Source organism: Sinohyriopsis cumingii, chromosome 1 (genome assembly GCF_028554795.1).
Source record: "Sinohyriopsis cumingii isolate HCF-2022 chromosome 1, ASM2855479v2, whole genome shotgun sequence".
Lineage (NCBI taxonomy): Eukaryota > Metazoa > Mollusca > Bivalvia > Unionida > Unionidae > Sinohyriopsis > Sinohyriopsis cumingii.
Window position 1 is genome coordinate 181,947,407 of NC_142961.1, and position 20,567 is coordinate 181,967,973.

Consider the following 20,567-nt stretch of genomic DNA (forward strand, 5'->3'; position numbering starts at 1 on the left):
TGCATTATTGAAACAACTGGAAGAAAGAGAAGGATTTGTTAGAAAACAACAAGAAGCTTAAACTTATACTGCCTTGAGAACTCATTGAAAATTTTGCTTGAAGCGTTTAATTGCATTACACACTTGAATCATTAAGCGTTTAATTCATAATAATTTCTTGCAGGAATATTATGATATAGGATAAGATTATATTATTTAAATAACGTAGAAGCAATATCTTAGGGTACTGCTTCAGTTGAACACATTGTGGTTCTAAATGTTGAGATATGATTAAGTGAAGACGTATTGTTAAAATTGCTTTCGGTATTCATTATTAAGTAAAAGGCAAAGCGTCATTGGAAGGAGATTGTGGTACTAAGATGATGAACGAAACAATGATAAGAAGGTAAGATCTGAGACTCCAAATGAATTATTAATAGTAAAATTGAACGTAATTAGGAGGAAAACAATACTTTTATAACTGAGTTATGAAATATCATATCTAATTTTGGTTTATCACTGTTATGTAATGTAGAACTTCTTATCTTTTTACATAATCATGTATTATCCTGATAACACGGATGACACTGACTTTCTGTATCACATACAGTTAACCAAAGCTCTGTATGTTCTTGAATTTAAAGTTTTGGAAATGATAGTTCCAATCGGATACATTCATCGACTACTCCGTTAGAAAGGGCATTGCTAAAAGTATTTATTGTTAATACTTCCATTAGAAAACAACAAATATAGGCACCGTTTACAGCATAATTTTATTTTACAATTTCTTGTATTATATAATATTATACAAGTTATCTTCAGGACAAAATAATAAGCTCTTAAATTTGCTCGCTATATAATGTAAAAATAACATGGGCGTACCTAAAGTATTTGACACCCGGGGCAGATCATCCTTTGCCCCCCCCCCCCGTTTAAAAATGTAAACACACACAAAAAAATATTATGTTTGCAGTAGATTTGTAAACAGTACACATCTGTCAGAAGCAAATTGGAAATAACTTTTACTTTGGCGAATTGTTAATTTGGTTTGAAAACTTGTACTGGGATTTCAACTCTCCCGATATCTCCCTCCCCCCATCTGGCTGTCAAGCAGGTTGACCGCCCCCCTCGCACCAACCCTTAGTAGTAAGAAGTTACTGAGAAGTAACATTTTTGTTTGACTTGCGGAGTTTTTTATTGAAAAGTTAAACTGAAGCACTAAATACTAATACAAATACAGGTAGTGGGTTCAACAAGAAGAGGGTGGGAGATAGGGTCAGTTTCAACAAGAAATGGCACAATTTGGAATGAAAAATTAAACTATGAAAAGCATAAGAAAAGAACATTTCTCGAAACTGAATCCCACAGAGAGAATTCCGAGTCAGTCCATGAGAAATACAACCATTACTAGTACTGTTGTTGATGATGATGGTATTATTTGCTCTAGTTTTCTTCCCATCTACAGCATTTATTTCTTCAACTTTTAAGATAGTCAGTACTCTTGTTAACCAAATGAATCGAATTAAAACCTTCAAGTAATTTGTAGATTTTGACAAATATCACTTTCTCAAAGTTATAAGTATAAGCACTTTACTTACAACTATTTCTTTTAAACTGCAGTACGCATATAGAAATCAGAATTAGGAAAAGAAAGCATTACAATGTTGGATCAAATGAGTCATGAATTATCTCATATAAATGCCAACCTAGCCACAAGTCTTATGAAGGATTCATATGGAGATTAACAAATAAAGTAAAATATACATGAAGACACAGCATGAAGGAATAAACTACTGCCATATCGAGCTTTGTTGTAGCTATTGTTGTTGTTGTTGTTGTTGATTATGTTGTTGATGATGATGACATTCTGCTATATTGTGAAAAACAAGAAGAAGAAATGCATTGTAAATTTAAAAATAATGCGAAATGAAAACAAATCTACAACGTTGTCGTCGGTATGAATTAAATTATATATTCAATTCCCATTCAGGTAATTAGTAGAAGACTTTCTGTCAGTTTTACCTAGATTTTGAACTAATTGAAGTTGATCCTAGGTAAGTTCATCAGAAAACTTTTAATTTTTAAGGCAAATCAGTAAACAAGTAAAGGGTATTTTCCTAAATGTTAAATACGATATCTTTAAATATGATCAAAGGGCCTACATCAATAACAAGCTCCCAATAGTTTTGCTATATCAATGATTGGGCAATGATAATATTTTTAACTTTAATCAGCAGTGTGGTAATGAGAAATAATGTTAATAATAATAATAAAATAATAAGTATAATCCGGAATAATGTCATTCATACCGGACTGAATATTGCTTCGACGCGCTTGTTAGATATGGCCATTGGGTCGAAGCGCAGATGGATGTAAAGTGCTTCTGAGCGGAGATATGTGAGGTATATTACGATCTTTTGGGTCGCAGATGTGAGCTACGGAACCCTACCCCGTATGCAAGGATTTGTGACGTAAAGGTGAAAATAAAGGTTAAATAGCCGGATTGGATTCATGCGATGGTAGTCCGAGAGTCATGTGTTGGTACGTTACCATACTGTCTTCCACAGGTGCTCGACGCGAGCTTGATGTTAAGAAAAAAATAATAATCTAAAGGAAAAAAATCATACAGAGTGTCAAAATTACCTTAGATTACCCCCATGACCCGTTCTGACATAGGACCCTCTCTATCATAATATATAAGAGGTATATATTATGATAGAGAGGGTCCTATGTCAGAACGGGTCATCGGGGTAATTTAAGGTATTTTTGTCACTCTGTATGATTTTTTTCCTTTAGATGATTGCTTTTTTTTCTTAACATCAAGCTCGCATCGAGCACCTGTGATCTCTTCTGAATGGAAATGTGTAGTTTTTCAGTCTTCTTGCAATTCTGCAGCGATTAAAGACGCGTGAGAAAAGTCGAATCGAACGGAGGGTTGGGGGCACGCTTGCACTCCTTGTGTTAATATATAGTACCGATAAGGTGATTTCATGATGTCAGAGATTTCGTCGTACTTTATTGATAAAAGTCAGACTCCTGTGTAGTCCTATAATGTAAGACATAGCACATGTTGTTTTATTTTAGTGCTATGTCTTACTATCCAAATAACGGCTTTATATAGCGTGTTTCGATGTCGTTGACATCGGAATGAGTAATCAAAGTTTCAGGAACATCTGACACACTTGGCAGCCAATATCAACACTCTTCCACTAATTTATGTGTAATTAATATATTTACTGTGTTGTCATTATTCTAGCGAAATGAAAATATGATACTAGCAAATGGACACATTTTCACATTCTGTTGACATGTGAATTTGTTGCAATGCAACGGTAGTTGAGGTATGCTGAAGTAAGTTAAAGTAGGTTCATGTTGGGGATATATTTCGTGAACAAAACGAACCATTGCATACAGTTCCACTAGGTATAACTTTTTTATTCATTTCATTAAAGAATAATATTTCAGTTTAACTTGATTTCGGTATTCCCAGCTTTCATCACTTTCCATCCAATGAAACTTGAAAACAGGTCCATTTCTTTTGTGAGAATTTGAATTTATGAGAGAAAAAACAGAGTAAGAAAAGTCTGACTAAAACATTATGACTTTACTTTGTATAAAAGCGTCGTTATTTTAGTTGTCAGTTGTGTGAGATATTCCTGCAAATTTGACTTTCGTAACAATGTTAGCTGACATAAAAACACACTACACAGTGCCATTAATTAGGCTGTAAGACCTTGATGCCCGCAACATAAATATCAGTGTTGAGGTCTTACATGTATGACTAACTCCTGTGATGTTATGCATAGCTGATTGCCTGTATTTACAATATGGCTGCTCCCATAGACAATATTCATTTGTGGGTCTTGAATTAAGTTGATACTGACAGTTTCGGCTTTACTTCTTGGAAACGAAGTGTCATAGGTCTAGGTCGATATTTATTATGCTTCACATAAAGTTAATGTTAGTTCTTTTTAAACGATTTTTGGAAACGTTGCTCTGTTTTTAATTTGATTCAAATCCTTGTTAATATTTTATAAGTGTTGGCGATAGTCACTGCCTTGATTTCTGTAAACATCTGCTGAAGTCAAGTCTTTATTAGGGAGAAATCATTCGATGTTCTTACAGGAGTAATGAATTAAATGCCAATATGTTGGCCAATTCTGTGCATTGGGTAATTCTGTGCAACGTTACGTCATTTCTGTAAACATTGGATCATGTGTTTTTTTAGGTCGAAATCCATTTTGTATCAAGAAAGAACAATCATACTTTAATTAAGAAAAGTGATATTCATAAAGTGTACAAAAATATTCCACATTTCGACTTGTAATGCAAATGAAAATGTGATTTCTAAATGTCAACATGAAGACCTACTCCATGACCTTCTTGAACCTGTAACCCAGAAAATCCTATTTACTATGTATCTTTTATTAGAATCATACAAATAAATACATTATCTAAAAAACAGAAATGTATACCTTAAAAAAATTCTGCATCTTAATCCAAGTTTCCAATTTTGCAAGTTGTCCCACACATACAAAATCATCAGCTACCCAACATGTCAACCTGCTGCTAAAATGGGAATCTCAAGAAATTCCCCAGCATATAGTCTGCTTCTAAATTCTTTAGTAATTTTCCCCTATAAACAAGATGTTAACACATTACATTCTATTCGTTGTTGTTTCTCATCCACATAATAGCTTATTTTTTATAAAATGTTGAACTTACTAATATTTTTACAAGATCGGTTTAGTTTGCTTAATATCTCTTGCCATTTATTGGCATTGTTACGTTGAATTTTGTAAAACTAGCTGTAAACCTGACCTAATTACTCAACTGAACTGTTGACAGAAGCAGTCCAAAGTAATGTATTTCATTTCTATAGCCCGATGGATAAACATTACATCTTTTCAAAGCTGTGTGCAGAATGGCCCAACATATCTCAAGTCGTGAAAACATAGGGGGTGGTATCCCGTGTGTCCAAAATTATTATTATTTTGAATAGAATGTGCTGGTGACATTTGCCTCTTTTCAGATGGTAATCATTGCAGTATATTTTTGTTGTCAATCGGTTGAAATTGGTTGCATTTTGCTTCAGAATTGGAGATGGAAACCTTACATGCACAGAAATGCCCAACAGCATTGTACTTCAAAACAGTTGCCTTATTATGTTGTGTAGTATAAAAAAGATATTATTCCATTCCTTATTTGATCAAACTTTCAAAGGGGTCTAAATTCTGGTTGGAATGAACATTCTAGCCCCATAGATTAGTGGTCAGTCTCTTCAAGTACAAATGCAGACATAATTGAACTAGTTCAGCCTCAAGCCTGTGCCATTACTGAATAAGGATTAAGCATGTGGTCCTCATTTCAGTCAAAATTCATTGTTTTCAGTTTCAGCACTGATAATTACAATTACACTTACCATGATTTTGATTACAATTACAGGGGGATGATTATAATTACAATTATGATTGCTTTGTACTTACGTTTTTTGTGTTTTTTTCTTCTTATGAGATGTCATATATTGTATAACTGAACAACAAACAATTCTAACTTTCTGTAAATGTTTATTGACAATTATTTACATTCAAATTAATATGCCTAATGAACACTACTTAGCACTGTTTACATCACATTCACATCAATGTCCTGAAAAACAGTGGTGTCATTAGGGTTGGTGTCACCCAGTGCAGTAACTCATAGTGTCACCCCCATAGGCCTCCCAACTGCACACAAATTAATTTTTTTTAAAAGACAGTCATTTTGTAGTCATTCCCTTCGATGGTGTCACCTGGTGCGGTCTGCACCCCCCCCCACCAGTGACGCCACTGCTGAAAAGTCTGGTAGAGTACTTGGCTTCTGTAATCATTTTAGTATTTGGACTTCTGCTCTAAGTACATATATTTGAAGCCTTCTTCACTGCTAACTTATACCTGACAAAGGAATTGTCAATTGAACATAAATTTTTTTAATTAATTAATGGTCACAAAAAATTATAAGACAATATATTTTTATAAATATTAGCTTGTATATTGGCCTCCTAAAATTACCAATCACTTATTCACTTATTGTAATAGTCAACATTCGTGGTCTTTTGTTTATGAAAACTTTTATTATTCTTACAATTATTTCTGCTTAATACAAATTCCAGTGGAAACAAAATGACCACTAATATGACTTATGAAAAGGTAGATCTATTTGTGGATCTGTCTTATTGCATGGCACAGGTTTTATTATTGACAATATGAATGGGACTGATTATGTGATTTGTATGGAAGAGTGGTCCCATTTCAGTTGTAGTTGCAGTTGGAGGTTACTATATTTCTTTCTTGAAGAAAGCTGACATAGCAGAATAAAGGAAGAAAGAACAACTCACAAATAGATCTACTTTTTTAAGTCCTATTGGTGGTCTTATAATAAAATTTTGTTAGAGATTTTCATAAAACTCCCACTCTGTAATGTACCAAAACATTGTTCTTAATCTGAAAAGCAGTTAATTTTAAAAATCTTTCAATGGCACGCCATCATAGTTCCTTGAGTCTTACTGTACTTGCATTCAGATACCCCCTACATATAATAAATTGTGATATCATGTAGTCCAGGGTCTACTTGAATTCAGCATACAGTAGTGTATCTGAGATCCAGAATTTGGGTTGCACCCAAATTCTGAAAACAAGACTTTGACATTTATCTTCATAAGTAGTTTTGACATTTATCTTCACGAGTCAAGTTCTGATATTTATCTTCATAAGTTCTTGTCCAGCAAGTTCAGAGAGTTTTAGGGTGCAGCCTATTGGCTAGAGGATGAAATTTCTTTTCTGTCAACAGTAACCTATTGGCTAGAAATCAGAGACTGGCTGTATATACTATATTCAAGGTTCCTTTAAAAGAGAGATAACTGTTATGGGTGGCTTGATTATATATATATATATATTATTTTTTTCAGACGACACTGAGGTTAATAAGTAATCATGATGCATCTTTACTTTTATTCCAGTGAAACCATTTGCATGTATATGTAGTGAACATGAACTTACTTCTGGAATATGCTAGTGAAGAAGATGACAGTGTGTCAGAAGAAGATAGTGCCAGTGTGCAACCAGAAGAGTCCATATGCAATGCTACTTGCACCAGTTGCCAGTTATCACAGGATGTAAATCAAGGACCAGGTGGATTGGTTAATGCATCTGACAGGTCTTGTAATGAAGACTTTTTTGGATTAATTGGGACAGATTGTGATAATGAGTCAGATCCTTCCATATTGTCCAAATCTAAAATCAAACAGATAAAAGCAGGAAAAATAAGGAGTGTTAGAGTTGGTGATGTTGACGTTGAAATTCCTGATACAGGTTTTTGGAGTGATGTTAGTTGCAGAGATGTGCAGACAATAAATGATTCTCACCCAAGAACACTTGCAGCTAAAAAGTCTAGATATTCACATCTGGTTGCATTAGGTACTATGGATGACAGCATTAATACTAGATCACCATATATGAAGAGACACCTTGTTTGGGATAATGATGTTATGGTTGGAGTAAAAGAAAAACAAGAACACACTCTTCTGTTCAGAGATGCTTTTGATGGAGAGAGATCAGACAGCACTCCATTAGATAAAGTAAAAACTTCAAAATTTGGAAATGAAGGACTGGCAGTTAAAAGAAAACTGTTCTGCATTCATCCCAAAATAGGTCCACATCTACACAAAAAGGAGAATTACTCCCAGATTCCTAGAAAAATTGAGAAACAGTTGAATGCCCATAATGGTGTTGTTAACAGAGTTAAATGGAATTGCCCAGACTTTAGTCATCTCTTTTTGACCACGTCATTGGACACAACTGTGAAAATTTGGAATATCTGGACACAACTTGACCCCTGTGTTGCAGAGTTGAGAGGTCATACAAGAGCAGTTAAGGATGCAGAATGGAGTCATTGTGGAAGGAAGATTCTCAGCTGTGGTTATGACAAGACAGCTTTATTGACAGACGTGGAAACAGGTAATCTGCATGTATTCTATACATGGATTGTGTTCAGCTCATTTACGACTGTCAGTATTTGGTACTCACCAGTATGTATGCATATGTGTACTGTATTAGGTTTAATGATACATCAGTACAGTCTTGGCTACATGGTCCTGATTAAGTTTATGCATTCCTCAGAAAGTAATACTAAACAATGATGAAGTCAAAAAGAGCGAAATTCTTTAATTCAGATTGTTATTTACCACACTCTTTTAAAAAAAAGCACAAGACCTCATTCAGTCGAACAACATCACAGCAGCTTGTATCCCAGGAGGCCTCAAGTGGCCGGGTGGTCTAAAGCATACACTGTTATGGATCACTGCCATCTCGCGTCTGTCTGCATGGATTAGAGTCTTGTGCTTGACCAATGTGGGTACATGAGAAAGCTTACCATTAGTTTCGTATGGGATGGTGATTCTTTCCAGGGTTTGCCATGTATAGTCTGTCCCCATAACAACAACAATGGCATCCCAGGGTAAAAGTTTGTTTCCTTTAGTTGCTTCTTATCATGTGCTACAGGGCTCAATGGAGATAGTGCGCATACTTATTAGTTGGTTTTTACATGCTACTATATATGTACTATCACATGATTTCTTACCCCATATGTAATCAATGAAGAGCAGATTCTACCTATAATTTTAAGGAAATCTGCCCATGATTTCATCCTGTCATTTTTTTGTGCAGTATAAAAAGGTATTTTAAAAAAGCTGCTCAAGTTGAAATTAACCAGAACGAGAGAACAGCCTTTTGAAAAATTAAGTTTTTGCTCCTGCCTTGAAGTTGAACCTTCTCCAGACCCTAGTAACACTCCTCCCCCTCAATGACTCAAGCTTGAAATCCCAAATTCCACTCATAATTTCTGTTTGTTTCTGCTTGCATACACAAATTCATATAACTTATGATATTAAAAGGCCACTAGTCTATTTACTTAGAGATGTATACATGTAATGTTTTGACACCTTTTTCTGATGGCAGGGCCTAGTTATATACCATTTATCACTTTCTTTGATATTTAGGAAAGCAGGTTACTAAGGAGCTTTTATATTGGGCCCGGTTGATAGTTCTGTAGGAAATGATGTTCTGGATTTCCAGATGAATATTGGAATAGATAGATGTACATATGGAGGATGTCACAACTTCTGTGACATATGTTAGAAAGAATGAGGATAATACAATGTTGAATTCAAATTATATGATGTATATTTCTTGGATACAACATTGCAGCTGTCACAACAAGCAGCATGGGGGGTCAGCTGACCTTTTGGTGGGGGGGGTGACAACCACCCCCATCCAAATGCCCCACTACAATCCGGGCACTGGTGACCAAACCCCCCTACCATCTAGTGTTGATTTCTTTGTTGCCATAAACCAATCCGAGCCTTGTATGTAAGCCTGGTTGGCAAGTTGAAATCCTTCAATGAAGCATGACAAGGCCCAGATGCAATCTCAGGGTGCAAAAGAAAATTATGGGCTGCATTTACAGAGTTTGATGTGCATTTTAGTATATCCGCTGACCAGGGATGTTAATTAAATTGTTGTTGTAATAATAATAATGAGTGATTCTGCACAAACTATGGAATCTCATACAGCTAAACTAGCCTGACAAGAACTGGAGGCAATTTAGAAATATCTTCCAGTCAGTGATTCTGTCAAACAGCAGATACAACGTCAGGAAGCTCAAGTGGAATTTACAGAAGGTATGGAACAGTTATTTAAACCAATTGTCCAACCAACCCAAAAAGTTGTTAAGCAACTGAGGCAACATAAAAAACTCTCGAGACATTACTGGTGGATATTGATGGTCATCTTCAACCACCACCACCTGTTCAACCACCACCAAAGGGGCCCAGAGTGGCCGAGTGGTCTAAAGTTCCAGATCACTGCCATCTTACCTCTTTCTGGGTGGGTTCGAGTCTCAGGCTCGGCAAACGTGGTTACTTGAGGAAAACTGCCAGTAGCTTCTCATGGGTCGGTGTTTTTTCCCGGGGTTTTCCAGGGTTCTTCCTTCACCAGTTATACTGGCTGCCATATATAGTCCATCTTATGTTGAAAAATGGCATTAAATCCTACAACAAGAACAACAACCACCACCTAAAGGTATAACAAACATAACAGATAAATTTACTGAGGAAGGTATTGCCGCTATCAGGGATAAAGACCAAATACTTAATATTGCTGTTTCTGGATACAGTTGTAGATATCAGTGTGCAAAACCCCAATATGTTAAACTCTAAAATTGGGTTAATGATGTATTTTGCGACAATATTCAGTAGATTAGTTCTGAGGAAGATATTAATAATTCCCTAGCGTTCTGGAACCACATTATGAATCGCCACCTGGAGGGACCTTGCCATTCACAATCATGGTCATAAAAAACATACATTGCATGTGATTTACAATAAATTTTGTCCCAACAGTGTCCTTGCTGATGTTAATTGACTAGAAATTCTGATTGGTGGAAGATGAGCCAGCAATAATTCCCCCCGAAATGATCAGTGAAGCAGCTACTATTTGTCAGTATTTATTTACCGGTGGCATCATGGACAGCAGCATTTATTATGTACTCATCAATTAAATTATTGACGATTACTACAGTGATTGATCAATTAGATTGGCAATAACAAAATAGCATGATTATATACAGTGCACAGCGTGGACCTGTGGTGATCAAGGTGATAAATTCATGATTAAACATAATAAAGTTATCTATTAATCAGAAATGGGATTGGTGATGTTGTTAAAGGTTTGTTCAAAAAAAAAAAAAGCGATCCCGATTGCAAAAGAATTAAGAATGAAAGCCCTCGATGTCGCTCATGATAAAGGTATTCGTGCTGTTGGTGTTGCTGCTGGTAAATCATTTTCAGTGATCCGAGACAGACTTGTGCAACTATTATGACAAAAACTGCAGCTGCAGCCAATAAAACTATGCAACACTGAAGTGATGCCAGCAGGTGTCAGTAAAATAATAAATCAGGCTGCAAATAAATGACTTACAGAATTAGCTGGCATTCTGTTACTGACAAACCAACAAGGTGTCGAGAGAGAAAAAATATAACTGCAAGTTTGATAGTGGAAAGTGGTCTGGCTAAGCGTTGTTTTAAACAACAAATAATATAATAAAATGTTCAAGCGTGTATATGGTTCTGCATTTGACATAGACATGCCAGTCTTCAAAAAATAGATAGGTGCATGATTATCAGTATTATTCTTAGGAATAGTCCAAGATACAAGCATATATTTCCTGCCCGCAGAGGCATTCATTGAGATCGAAAGGGAAACTTTTAAAAGTAGATGATACAGCATATGGAATAGGAGATCAAGTTGGTTTTGTTAACAGTAGTGTTTTGGCATTGTTTAAGAGTGCTATGTACAGCATTGATGGAAAAATATTGAATCATACTCGAAAATGTTGATGTTGCTATGACAATATTGGGCCTCACAAGATATTCTGATGGTTATTCATGGTCCACTGGTCCATCGATGATGTTTGTGAAGGATACCACTGAACACCCCGAGAACAGTAACGTACGAATGGATGGCACTGGAACAGAAGACATTGATGAATGAAGATTTTAACCAATAATTGTGGCATGGCGGATGATGTTAAATGACACTGAAGGATTTTCATGTGCAATTCCACTATCACATGTCTTTGGAATTTGCAGAAATGTTAGAAAAGTAATGATTGATGCTAAACACACAGTTGTACTATTTTTCAAAAGGGCATTGACAATGATGATTGGTGCTGGTAAAGTGAGACCGACAAAAAATTTGCTTTGGGTGCCAAAAATAATACCATTATGCATTGAAGAACAGTGGCTCCTGTCTTTCATGGACAGTGGCAGAAAATCAACATTGTCATGGTTGACAGTGACCACAGACAGTATTCAGAGTAGTGTTACTGGATTATTTACATGGCAGATAGCATCAGCATAGGGAGTTTCAGCACCACGACATATATTCATAGTGCTTCAGGATAATGCCTGGGTAGGTTTGCAGATTCGAAAGTTGATGGTATTTTACATGCTCAGGGTTAATGAAGTTTCTCAGAGAATAAATGGACGTTAAGAACCATCCGAAGAAGTGTGATTGAATTTCAGCTATAATCATGTTGCACATGTGTATCATCGTTTGATGACATTTACGGGGTGCGATCAGAATGTCAATTCTGGTCTGCAGATATCTCAATGGGACTTCACAACACAATATCCAATCTTTTATTTCTCACTTGGATTTGTTCCGACAATCAGTTGTTGACATACATTTTCGAGCATGAGTAGGCTTATTACCAGCTGCTTCTGTTGCTTATAGAGCAATTGCTGTAATATCAGACAAAACAATGCAGCTTGAAGGTTTTGGCAGACAAATGAGAATAGTTGATGCAGCGGTAGAAAATATGTAATGAATTAATTCATAATATTACAATCTCATATCAACACATCAATGTCACCCAGATACCTGGTCAGATTAAAAAGACACAGTTGGCATTAAAGAACAGTTGTAGAACAATGATATCGATGAAATCAACAGCATTGCAAGACCCGAATGTACTGTTGCTGACTGAACATCAGTTCGAACTTTACAGTGACGCAAAGAAATCAAAAACTGGTGTTCGACTTGATTTTTCTGTGAATGCAAGCAATGATACAGCTCAGACTGGTGGTATATTGCCACTTCTTACAGTGATACCAGTCTTGATTGCCACTGCAGCTCCAGCTGTTGCAAAAGCAGCCACACTCAGTGCTGTTGGAACAGCTGCCTTCATAGCACTAAAGAAGGAGACAGGACAAGGTTTATAAGCACAATAAAAAGGACAGGGTCTAAGATTACCAGGAATGTGTTACGGTCAAGGTCTGTGATTGCCAGGAACATTTCACTGAAGCTCCCCATGTCTAACTTTAATTTACTTGATGCTGCTTAGTGATTAAACATAAAAAAAATTCAGAGGCCTTTTCATGCGTGATCAGTTGCTGAAACAACTCAACCATGTTGAAACTGGTATCATTAATCTTGATGGCCATTTTGGTCCAGGTACTCACTGGGTTGCATATGTGGGTGATCCACGTGGTGTTATTTATTTTGATTCATATAGAGTGGTGCCACTGAGTTGTATATGTGGGTGATCCACATGGTGTTGTTTATTTTGATTCATATAGATCGTGGCCACTGAGAAAATTTGTAAAATATGTAAGCAGAAACGCCAGTGATTCTTTTGCCACCCTGATCTGGTATTCAACTAACCAACACCGACATTAACATACCCACCCATTTGCTGTCCAGAAGCCCTTGCTGTACTTTACATTGTGTCGTGGCCATCAGCACCGCCATTCTAAGCCATGCACGAGTACACTAGTAGTCATTTTCAACAGGTTAGGAGTTTATAATGGTAGATATTTACGGAGGATCTCTCACTAGTGTTAAGAAACCTGGTCTCTGTGACATTGATTTGTTGGTATATGTGACACAAGATGAGCTTGCTGATCTTATGAACCTCTCTGGGGTTGACCGGGATGAAGGTTTTGTTTTTTCAGGATCAACATGGACAGCTAAAGACAAGCAGTATTAGGTGGACCGATATTGTCCAGAGAGATTTAGGTGTGACCGCCAGTAATATTTGCAGATGGCAGAAGAATCAGAGATTCGTGATGATCAGAAATGAGATCAGTTGTTGTTGTTGTTCGGTTTAACAACATTTTTCAGCACATGATAGGCTATACATGGCGGCCAGTATTACTGGTGGAGGAAGAACCCGGGACATCCCTGGAAAGAACCACCGACCATCGAGAAGCTACTGGCAAGCTTTAATGAGATCAGTAAACTAGTTGCTAAAACCAGTGATACAATAACTGGTGATCTCAACATGAATAGAAACAGAATTGTTTTGTGAGTACCAGCATCTGACACTGATGCTGCAATGAAGAAATAACAGCAACACCAAGAGTAATAGTAAATTAGCCATGCAGCAAGCTGAGTATGATCATGTAGGCAAGTTTACTGGTCTTTGCAGAAACTTTCCTTGGCTTGATCAAGTCTTTGATGATTTCTTTGGAAGTCCAATGGTCATCAACGTGAAGCTCACCGAAATTAACACAAAACTTGGTGATCTAGTCAATGTTCAAATGTCAGTAGCTGTCATCAACAAAACACTCGCAGATATATCCAGCAGAATCCCTGACATCGCCGAGTGTAGGCTCCGTTCATCAATGCAGTATTCACTGTGGTGTTTGGATCAGCAACATGGTGAAAACAAAATAACATCATCAAACATATTGCTGAGGTCACTGCGGTGTACAGGCTCTCTGTGTCTAGCTGTTTTACAATGTATTCAAGGTGTCATTTCAACCGATAGATTTTTTTGAGCCATGTCAGTCATGTTGAATCAAAATACAGAAGAAATATTCATATTGGATCCAGAAGACAAAAATTTAACAGCAATGGTGTATTGATAGTCTCTGGAATTCGTCAAGCAAACACCTCATTTGATTACTTAATATTGTATAGCGCAACAACGAATCCTACACAGTCTTACAGATATAATCAGGCATGTGCATGGAAGGCATCACTTGAAAAAATCACTGATGAGCACACAACAAAACAAAAAATATACCGTAGACATATCATTGTCATCAACAATGTTATATTTGCGCTGGTCGCTGGGTGCTGGAACAGTGGATTGGTACATTATCTGCGATGCATGTGATATTGCCAGTGATATGAATTTGTATTGCTGTTGTTGTCGGCATGGCTGGTATTAATATTATTGCGAAAAGACTTTCAGCATATGCATGTGGGAAATTACACGCACACATGTGTGGGTTGGTGGTTCTTTCCATGGTTTTCCTGGGTTCTTCCTCCGTCATTGATACTGGCCGCCATGTATAGCCTATCTTGTGCTGAAAAATGTGGTTGTTGTGGGGTTTAACGCCATTTTTCAGCACACGATAGGCTATACATGGCGGCTAGTGTTAATGATTGAGGAAGAACCTGGGAAAACCCTGGAATCCGAGACTCGAACCCACACAGACAGAGGTGAGATGGCACTGATCCATAACAGAGAGCGCTTTAGACCACTCGGCCACTAAGGGCCCCCATAAAAAAAATGGCGTTAAACCCTACAACAACAACCTTGCATGAATTTCATGACACCCCCTCCCCATTATATTTTTTTATTTGTTTTAATACAATGAATTAATAATAAAAGTAAACACTAACTTTTGTATCAAAGCATAGAGGAAGTTGGAAAGTTATGCTCTGTGTGCATTTTTGATGATCATAAATGCAATTAAATTACATGCTACGATACTAAGTAAAATTAATTATATTCTATATATATATGATCACATAAATATGAAAAGAATATTTCTACAGTGGAAACTGTTGCAGATTTTTGACAGGATCCTATTTCAAGGTGCCATTTAATTTTACAAAACAGCTATTGTGAAGCAAGATAAGAAAGGTTTCAATATTTTTATGCAGTTTTATTAGTATTTCAGCATTATTTTAATAATCTGACATGAAAATATATGCATAAACAAAAGTTTAAATGTACTATTTTTAACATTATACATTTTTAACTTTATACACTCACACCTCCCCATTATTTTCACTTTTGTGCCTAGAAAGAGGAATCATTTTGCCAAAATTTTAAGAGTCAGTTATGGATCCTACACTTAAGTCATAAACCAGAAAATGCTTATGTAATGGTCTTTTGTCAAGAATACATCTTATGTCAAGCATCTTATATCTTAGATTCCTGGAAATTCCTTTTTATCCAGGAGATCATCAGACCTTTAGATGGACTCTTGTTCATTGCTTATTTTCTTTTTGCAGGGACCATACTGATCAAGATGCATCATGAGAGCTTTGCCACATGTTGTAAATTTCACGTCAACAATTCCTCCTTAGTCTTGACAGGGTCACACAATAAAATCCAGTCATGGGATACCCGCACTCCAAATTCAGCCATCAAAACATTCACACACAAGGATGCTTTTGGACAGGTTTGTAAATATTTAAGAAGCTAAACTTACACTTGAAATGTGTTAGAAATTTAAAAACAAATATGCTTTAAATGAAAAATTTGGATATTTGACAAGCTTCAGGTTTTAGAAGTTCTTGGTAAGTGTTTTATGTGCTTTTTACAGTGAGAAATAATGTTTAAATTCAGTTTATTTGCAGGAGTAAAAACTCATCAAAAGTTTTTAGTGGCCAAAAGGGCCTGCTAAGGTTGAAAAAATACAGGCCCTGCATAAAATTCACTGTAAGGCACAAGGTAAGCATTGTACATTGTTATGTATATTTACTTTGTATTTGCTAGTTTTTCTTCGTGATTATGTATAATTTTGTACTTGACCCTATCCAAAATTAGGTTCATGTTGTTCCTGACTAGAGACACTGATGTTTTTATTTTGGTATTAAATAATACATGGCTAATATTTTTTTATATATAAAAGTGGGTTAAATATTAGGATCATTATCAATAGAAGTAAACATATTTATTTGAGTCTGGGTCTAGGATATTTGTATTCTCCATAAAAATACCTAGCCTACCTGATGTTTACCAAATCCATTACCATAACTTTATAATAGATTTTATCTGGTAATCAACCCAGAGTATACTAGAATGGAAAATTCCACTAAATAGACATGCATGGGTTTGAGTCTCAGGTTTGGCCATTGTACTTCCTGAATTCGCACATAGAGATGTCCTCAAGGATGATAAGAAATTTCACTGTTAATAACAGTAAAATATTTTACTAATTGAACAATTCAAAAATTGAGTTTTGACATAGACGATTGTATCATGAAATGTTAGGATTTTATAAAAAGGAATCTTGTTTGATAGTGTATCAACAATTAGTCTGGTTCCCTGCTATGTAGAATCCTTGTTTTGCAAAATACTATTCTAAACCACTCTGGGAACCAGTCTATTCAACAAAATAAAAAGCTGTGATGTAATAGACAAATCTTTTCATGTACCATGTTGGTTGTTGAAACCAGTTGGAATCATGTTATCAATCTTTCAGATGTTGGACATTTTGAAAATAAATGTAATTTATAGAAAATAACGAACAACTTAATCAGAAAAAGCGCTTTATTGACAATTTGTCTTGATGTGATTATAAAATGAGGATTTACTCATTAAACAGACCCCCCCCCCCCCCGAAACCCCACAGTTCTCTGGATGTCTAGTGGAGTTTTTGGAGGTCCCTTGGTAACTCGCATCCTCACTTAGAGTGCGATCTATGTTTTTGGACCCCGATGTGTATCACACTTCAGGTCATTGGTACATTAGTACATTCTAGACTACAGGTACATCAACCCATCCAGTGTTGGATCTTAATTCAAACACCATTGGAAATTAGTTTGAACTTTATTTATTAGGACTGGTAATATAACGTTTTGGACTGTTTGGGATTTAATTTGTAATACCCTTAAGTTCTTTTTAACTTTTCACTTTGTATTCTTAGGAAATAAATTATTAGTCGAATTTTACAAAACTTTTTGGTTTTTGCTATTTTCTATTGGTTTGTTTAAGACCTTAAGAAAACTTATGGGATAACAAAGCAGCTAAATTGCCCCCAGGTTGATGATCTCCAAGATAAGGTCTTGAACTTCCATGTACACCTCTCCCTCAATAACCCGCACACAGTGGGATCCAGAAACACAGACCACACCATAAGCGAGGACGAGAGTTATCAAGGGACCTCCATAACAATATGAAATGAAACCATCCTTGCTGGACATCAAGAAAACCATGTGGGGGAAGGGGGAGCAAACTGGTCTGTTTAATGGCTGAATACTCATTTTAAAATTGTGTTGGGAATAATTGTCAACAATGCACTTTTTCTAACGTTATTTGTTTTTATATAAAAATGACCTTTATTTTCAAGATGTCCAACCAGGTTAATATTGTTATTCCAAATGGTTTCAACAAACTTAATGTGAAAACATTGTATTTTACATCACTGCTTTATGTTGTTGCTGAGTAGTCTGGTTCTCTGATCTTTTCTCTCCGGGCTTTGCTCTATATTCTAAGGGAGCTCACCAGTTATTATGTATTTTGAGAGAGTGACGTGTGTAAGGTGAAGTTGTTTGCATTTGAAACATGTACATTGGAGAGAATGTTATTATACCTCTATACTACTTTAATATAATGTGGCTGACATTTCTTTGGATATTGTTCTTGTGGAAATTGTACATGACCTAAGCACACTGCTAACTGAATTGACTTGCTCCCTTGTGCTAAAAAAATTAGCCTGAATTAGTCTAAAGTACATTATCTTTAGCAGCTATTAAAATAGGGAAAACAAATTTTGCCAGACTAGACAATACCAGCTTCTGAAAGTGCAATGAATAAATTACCAAATATATGCAATGATAAACAAAGCTCTTTTCTTTACAACATACCTCTGAAGTTCAGGAAGTGAAAATAACCAAGGGGAGTTAGCAGTTTTTTTAATGGTGCACATTGCAATTCAAGTGGAATTTCCAAAGTTCTAGACTCAGATTGAGATTAAGATGTTTACAAAAACAAAAATAAAAAAAGATTCAGTCAGGTAGAAAATTAACTTGAATTTGGACATGGTCATATCCAACATACAATTTTCCACAGCATATAATGAAATTTAAAAAAAGAAAAACAAACAATGCAAATTAAATATACATAACAATATTTACATAACCTTGATGACCAAATCTGCCACATCTTGTCACGTCATTTGAAAAACACAATTTTGACAAAACCCCACTATCAGTGTCTGTGTTGTTTGCCATTGGACTCAACATATGCATTAGTATGTATGGGAAACCAGTAAATTTCTTAGTGTATCACACTTCTACTATACATCTCCAGTTATTAGCCATGTGTGATGATAATTGTGGCAATTTTGTTTTCTTCAGAAAGCCTTTGCTAATAATCATTGATGACTTTTTTTTTTGCTCACTTGTCATTGATTATAACCCATGTGAGATGCATTCACATCCAGCCCCATCAAAGGGATCTGAAACTGCACTGCTGGAATATTTCCCAAATGAAAACCATAGGGTCGCATCCCACGATAGCCTTTCTGCTATATTGATTGCAGGTTTGCTTTGAGCCATGGCAATCAACAATTCTCAGCATAATATTTAATCCCTGTTTTAGGAGACAGCTTAATCCAAGAAATACTGAGTTTGCATGCCTTTTTATTATCAAAGAGGAATATAAATTTCTTGGATTAAAACACCAGCAGTCAAACTTGGTCAACACTGATGTGAAAATGTATCAGATTTTTGTTAATAGATGTGCCAGTCATTGATTATGAGTTTGTTTTTACATTGGCAGAGGTGAGAGGGTGCATTACTTGTTTACAAGTTTATACACGAGTTCTTTTCACCTATGTGCAAGAGTTGTCCATGGTCTGATTGGTTAGAGCTTGTGGAAAAATTATTCATTTTCTTTATTGTGGAAACACTCACTCAGAATGATATGTACATGAAATATGAAAGTAAAATATGACAATGAAATTAGAGTGTTAAATGCACTATGAGACATGCATAATTCTTAGATGCACCTTAGGAGTTTATATCACTGTCAGGGATGTAAATTGAAACCATTGTACTTAACACTGACAGGAACACCTCTGTGTTGACTGTGAGAAATTATGTACCTTCAATTCTCAAAGAAATACAGTAAAATGCGATATGAGAGCCCCCCCCTCTGCGAACAAAATATATGATCTCTCAAGACAGGTGGTCTATCATAACAGGTTTGTACACAAGGACCAGTGTCCAAGGTCCAGTTTCAGAACAATTTAAAGAAAAATAACCACAGTCACTGTACGTATATTCTATTCTTTATTAATAGTTCTTGCTAAAATATTGTATGCATTGATCTAAAAACAAAATTATATAGCTAGATACTTTCTTTCTTTAAACATGAAATCACATTTAGATTTGAAGATCACATGTATTAGCATATGAAATTGTTTCTGATTTACTCTTTTTCCTTTATAACAATCTAAATTTGTTTTACTGATGTTTAAACTACTACTTTATGAATGGTTGTCTCTTTTTCACTTCTTTCAATTGCAGTAATTATTTTCTCCAGCTTGAAAATTTGTCTCTTTTTAGTTATTAAAGTTCTAGGTGCTAACATTATTTGTGGTCAGTTGTAATATTGAACATAAAGATGGTTTTGACTGGGATTTGGGGAAATATGACAAATCTATACATGTGCATTGCACATCTAACAATTAATGATACAAAAGAAACAAATATCTCATCCAGAAATGGAATCATTTACTCAGAGATAAAATTCAATGGCTTAATTCAAAGAAGACATGCAGGGATTAACTCTATATACAAAGTGTGTAACCCAGGTCGCACCAACTTGAGTAGACGACAGCTTTGTGACTGGGATGTAATCACTGTAACATCGGGGTAAAAAACTACAAACATCACAAGTCTTTAACACTTTCAATCAAATTCCACAAATGGATATCTCTTGCTGGTTTAATAGACAATGACCGTATTCACCCCCAGGCAATATGGATTAACTCTAAAGACAAACAATATACACGACCATTA

General features: G+C 35.7%; 1 protein-coding gene across 2 annotated transcripts in view; it reads left to right on the forward strand.

Moving 5' to 3' along the window:
- The first annotated feature begins 2,339 nt into the window (after positions 1–2,339).
- Positions 2,340–20,567, forward strand: part of LOC149808499 (WD repeat-containing protein 25-like) — a 40,961-nt gene continuing 22,733 nt past the window's right edge. Inside the window, exons 1-3 of one of the 2 annotated variants that reach the window (XM_089978204.1) lie at positions 2,340–2,520; positions 6,977–7,973; positions 15,828–15,997. In XM_089978204.1, coding sequence (XP_089834330.1) covers positions 7,007–7,973; positions 15,828–15,997 — 1,137 coding nt within the window. In that variant the 5' untranslated portion in view covers positions 2,340–2,520; positions 6,977–7,006. Of the gene's footprint in view, positions 2,521–2,865; positions 2,962–6,976; positions 7,974–15,827; positions 15,998–20,567 lie in introns of those variants that run through there. The other variant, XM_089978212.1, reaches the window with a different exon arrangement.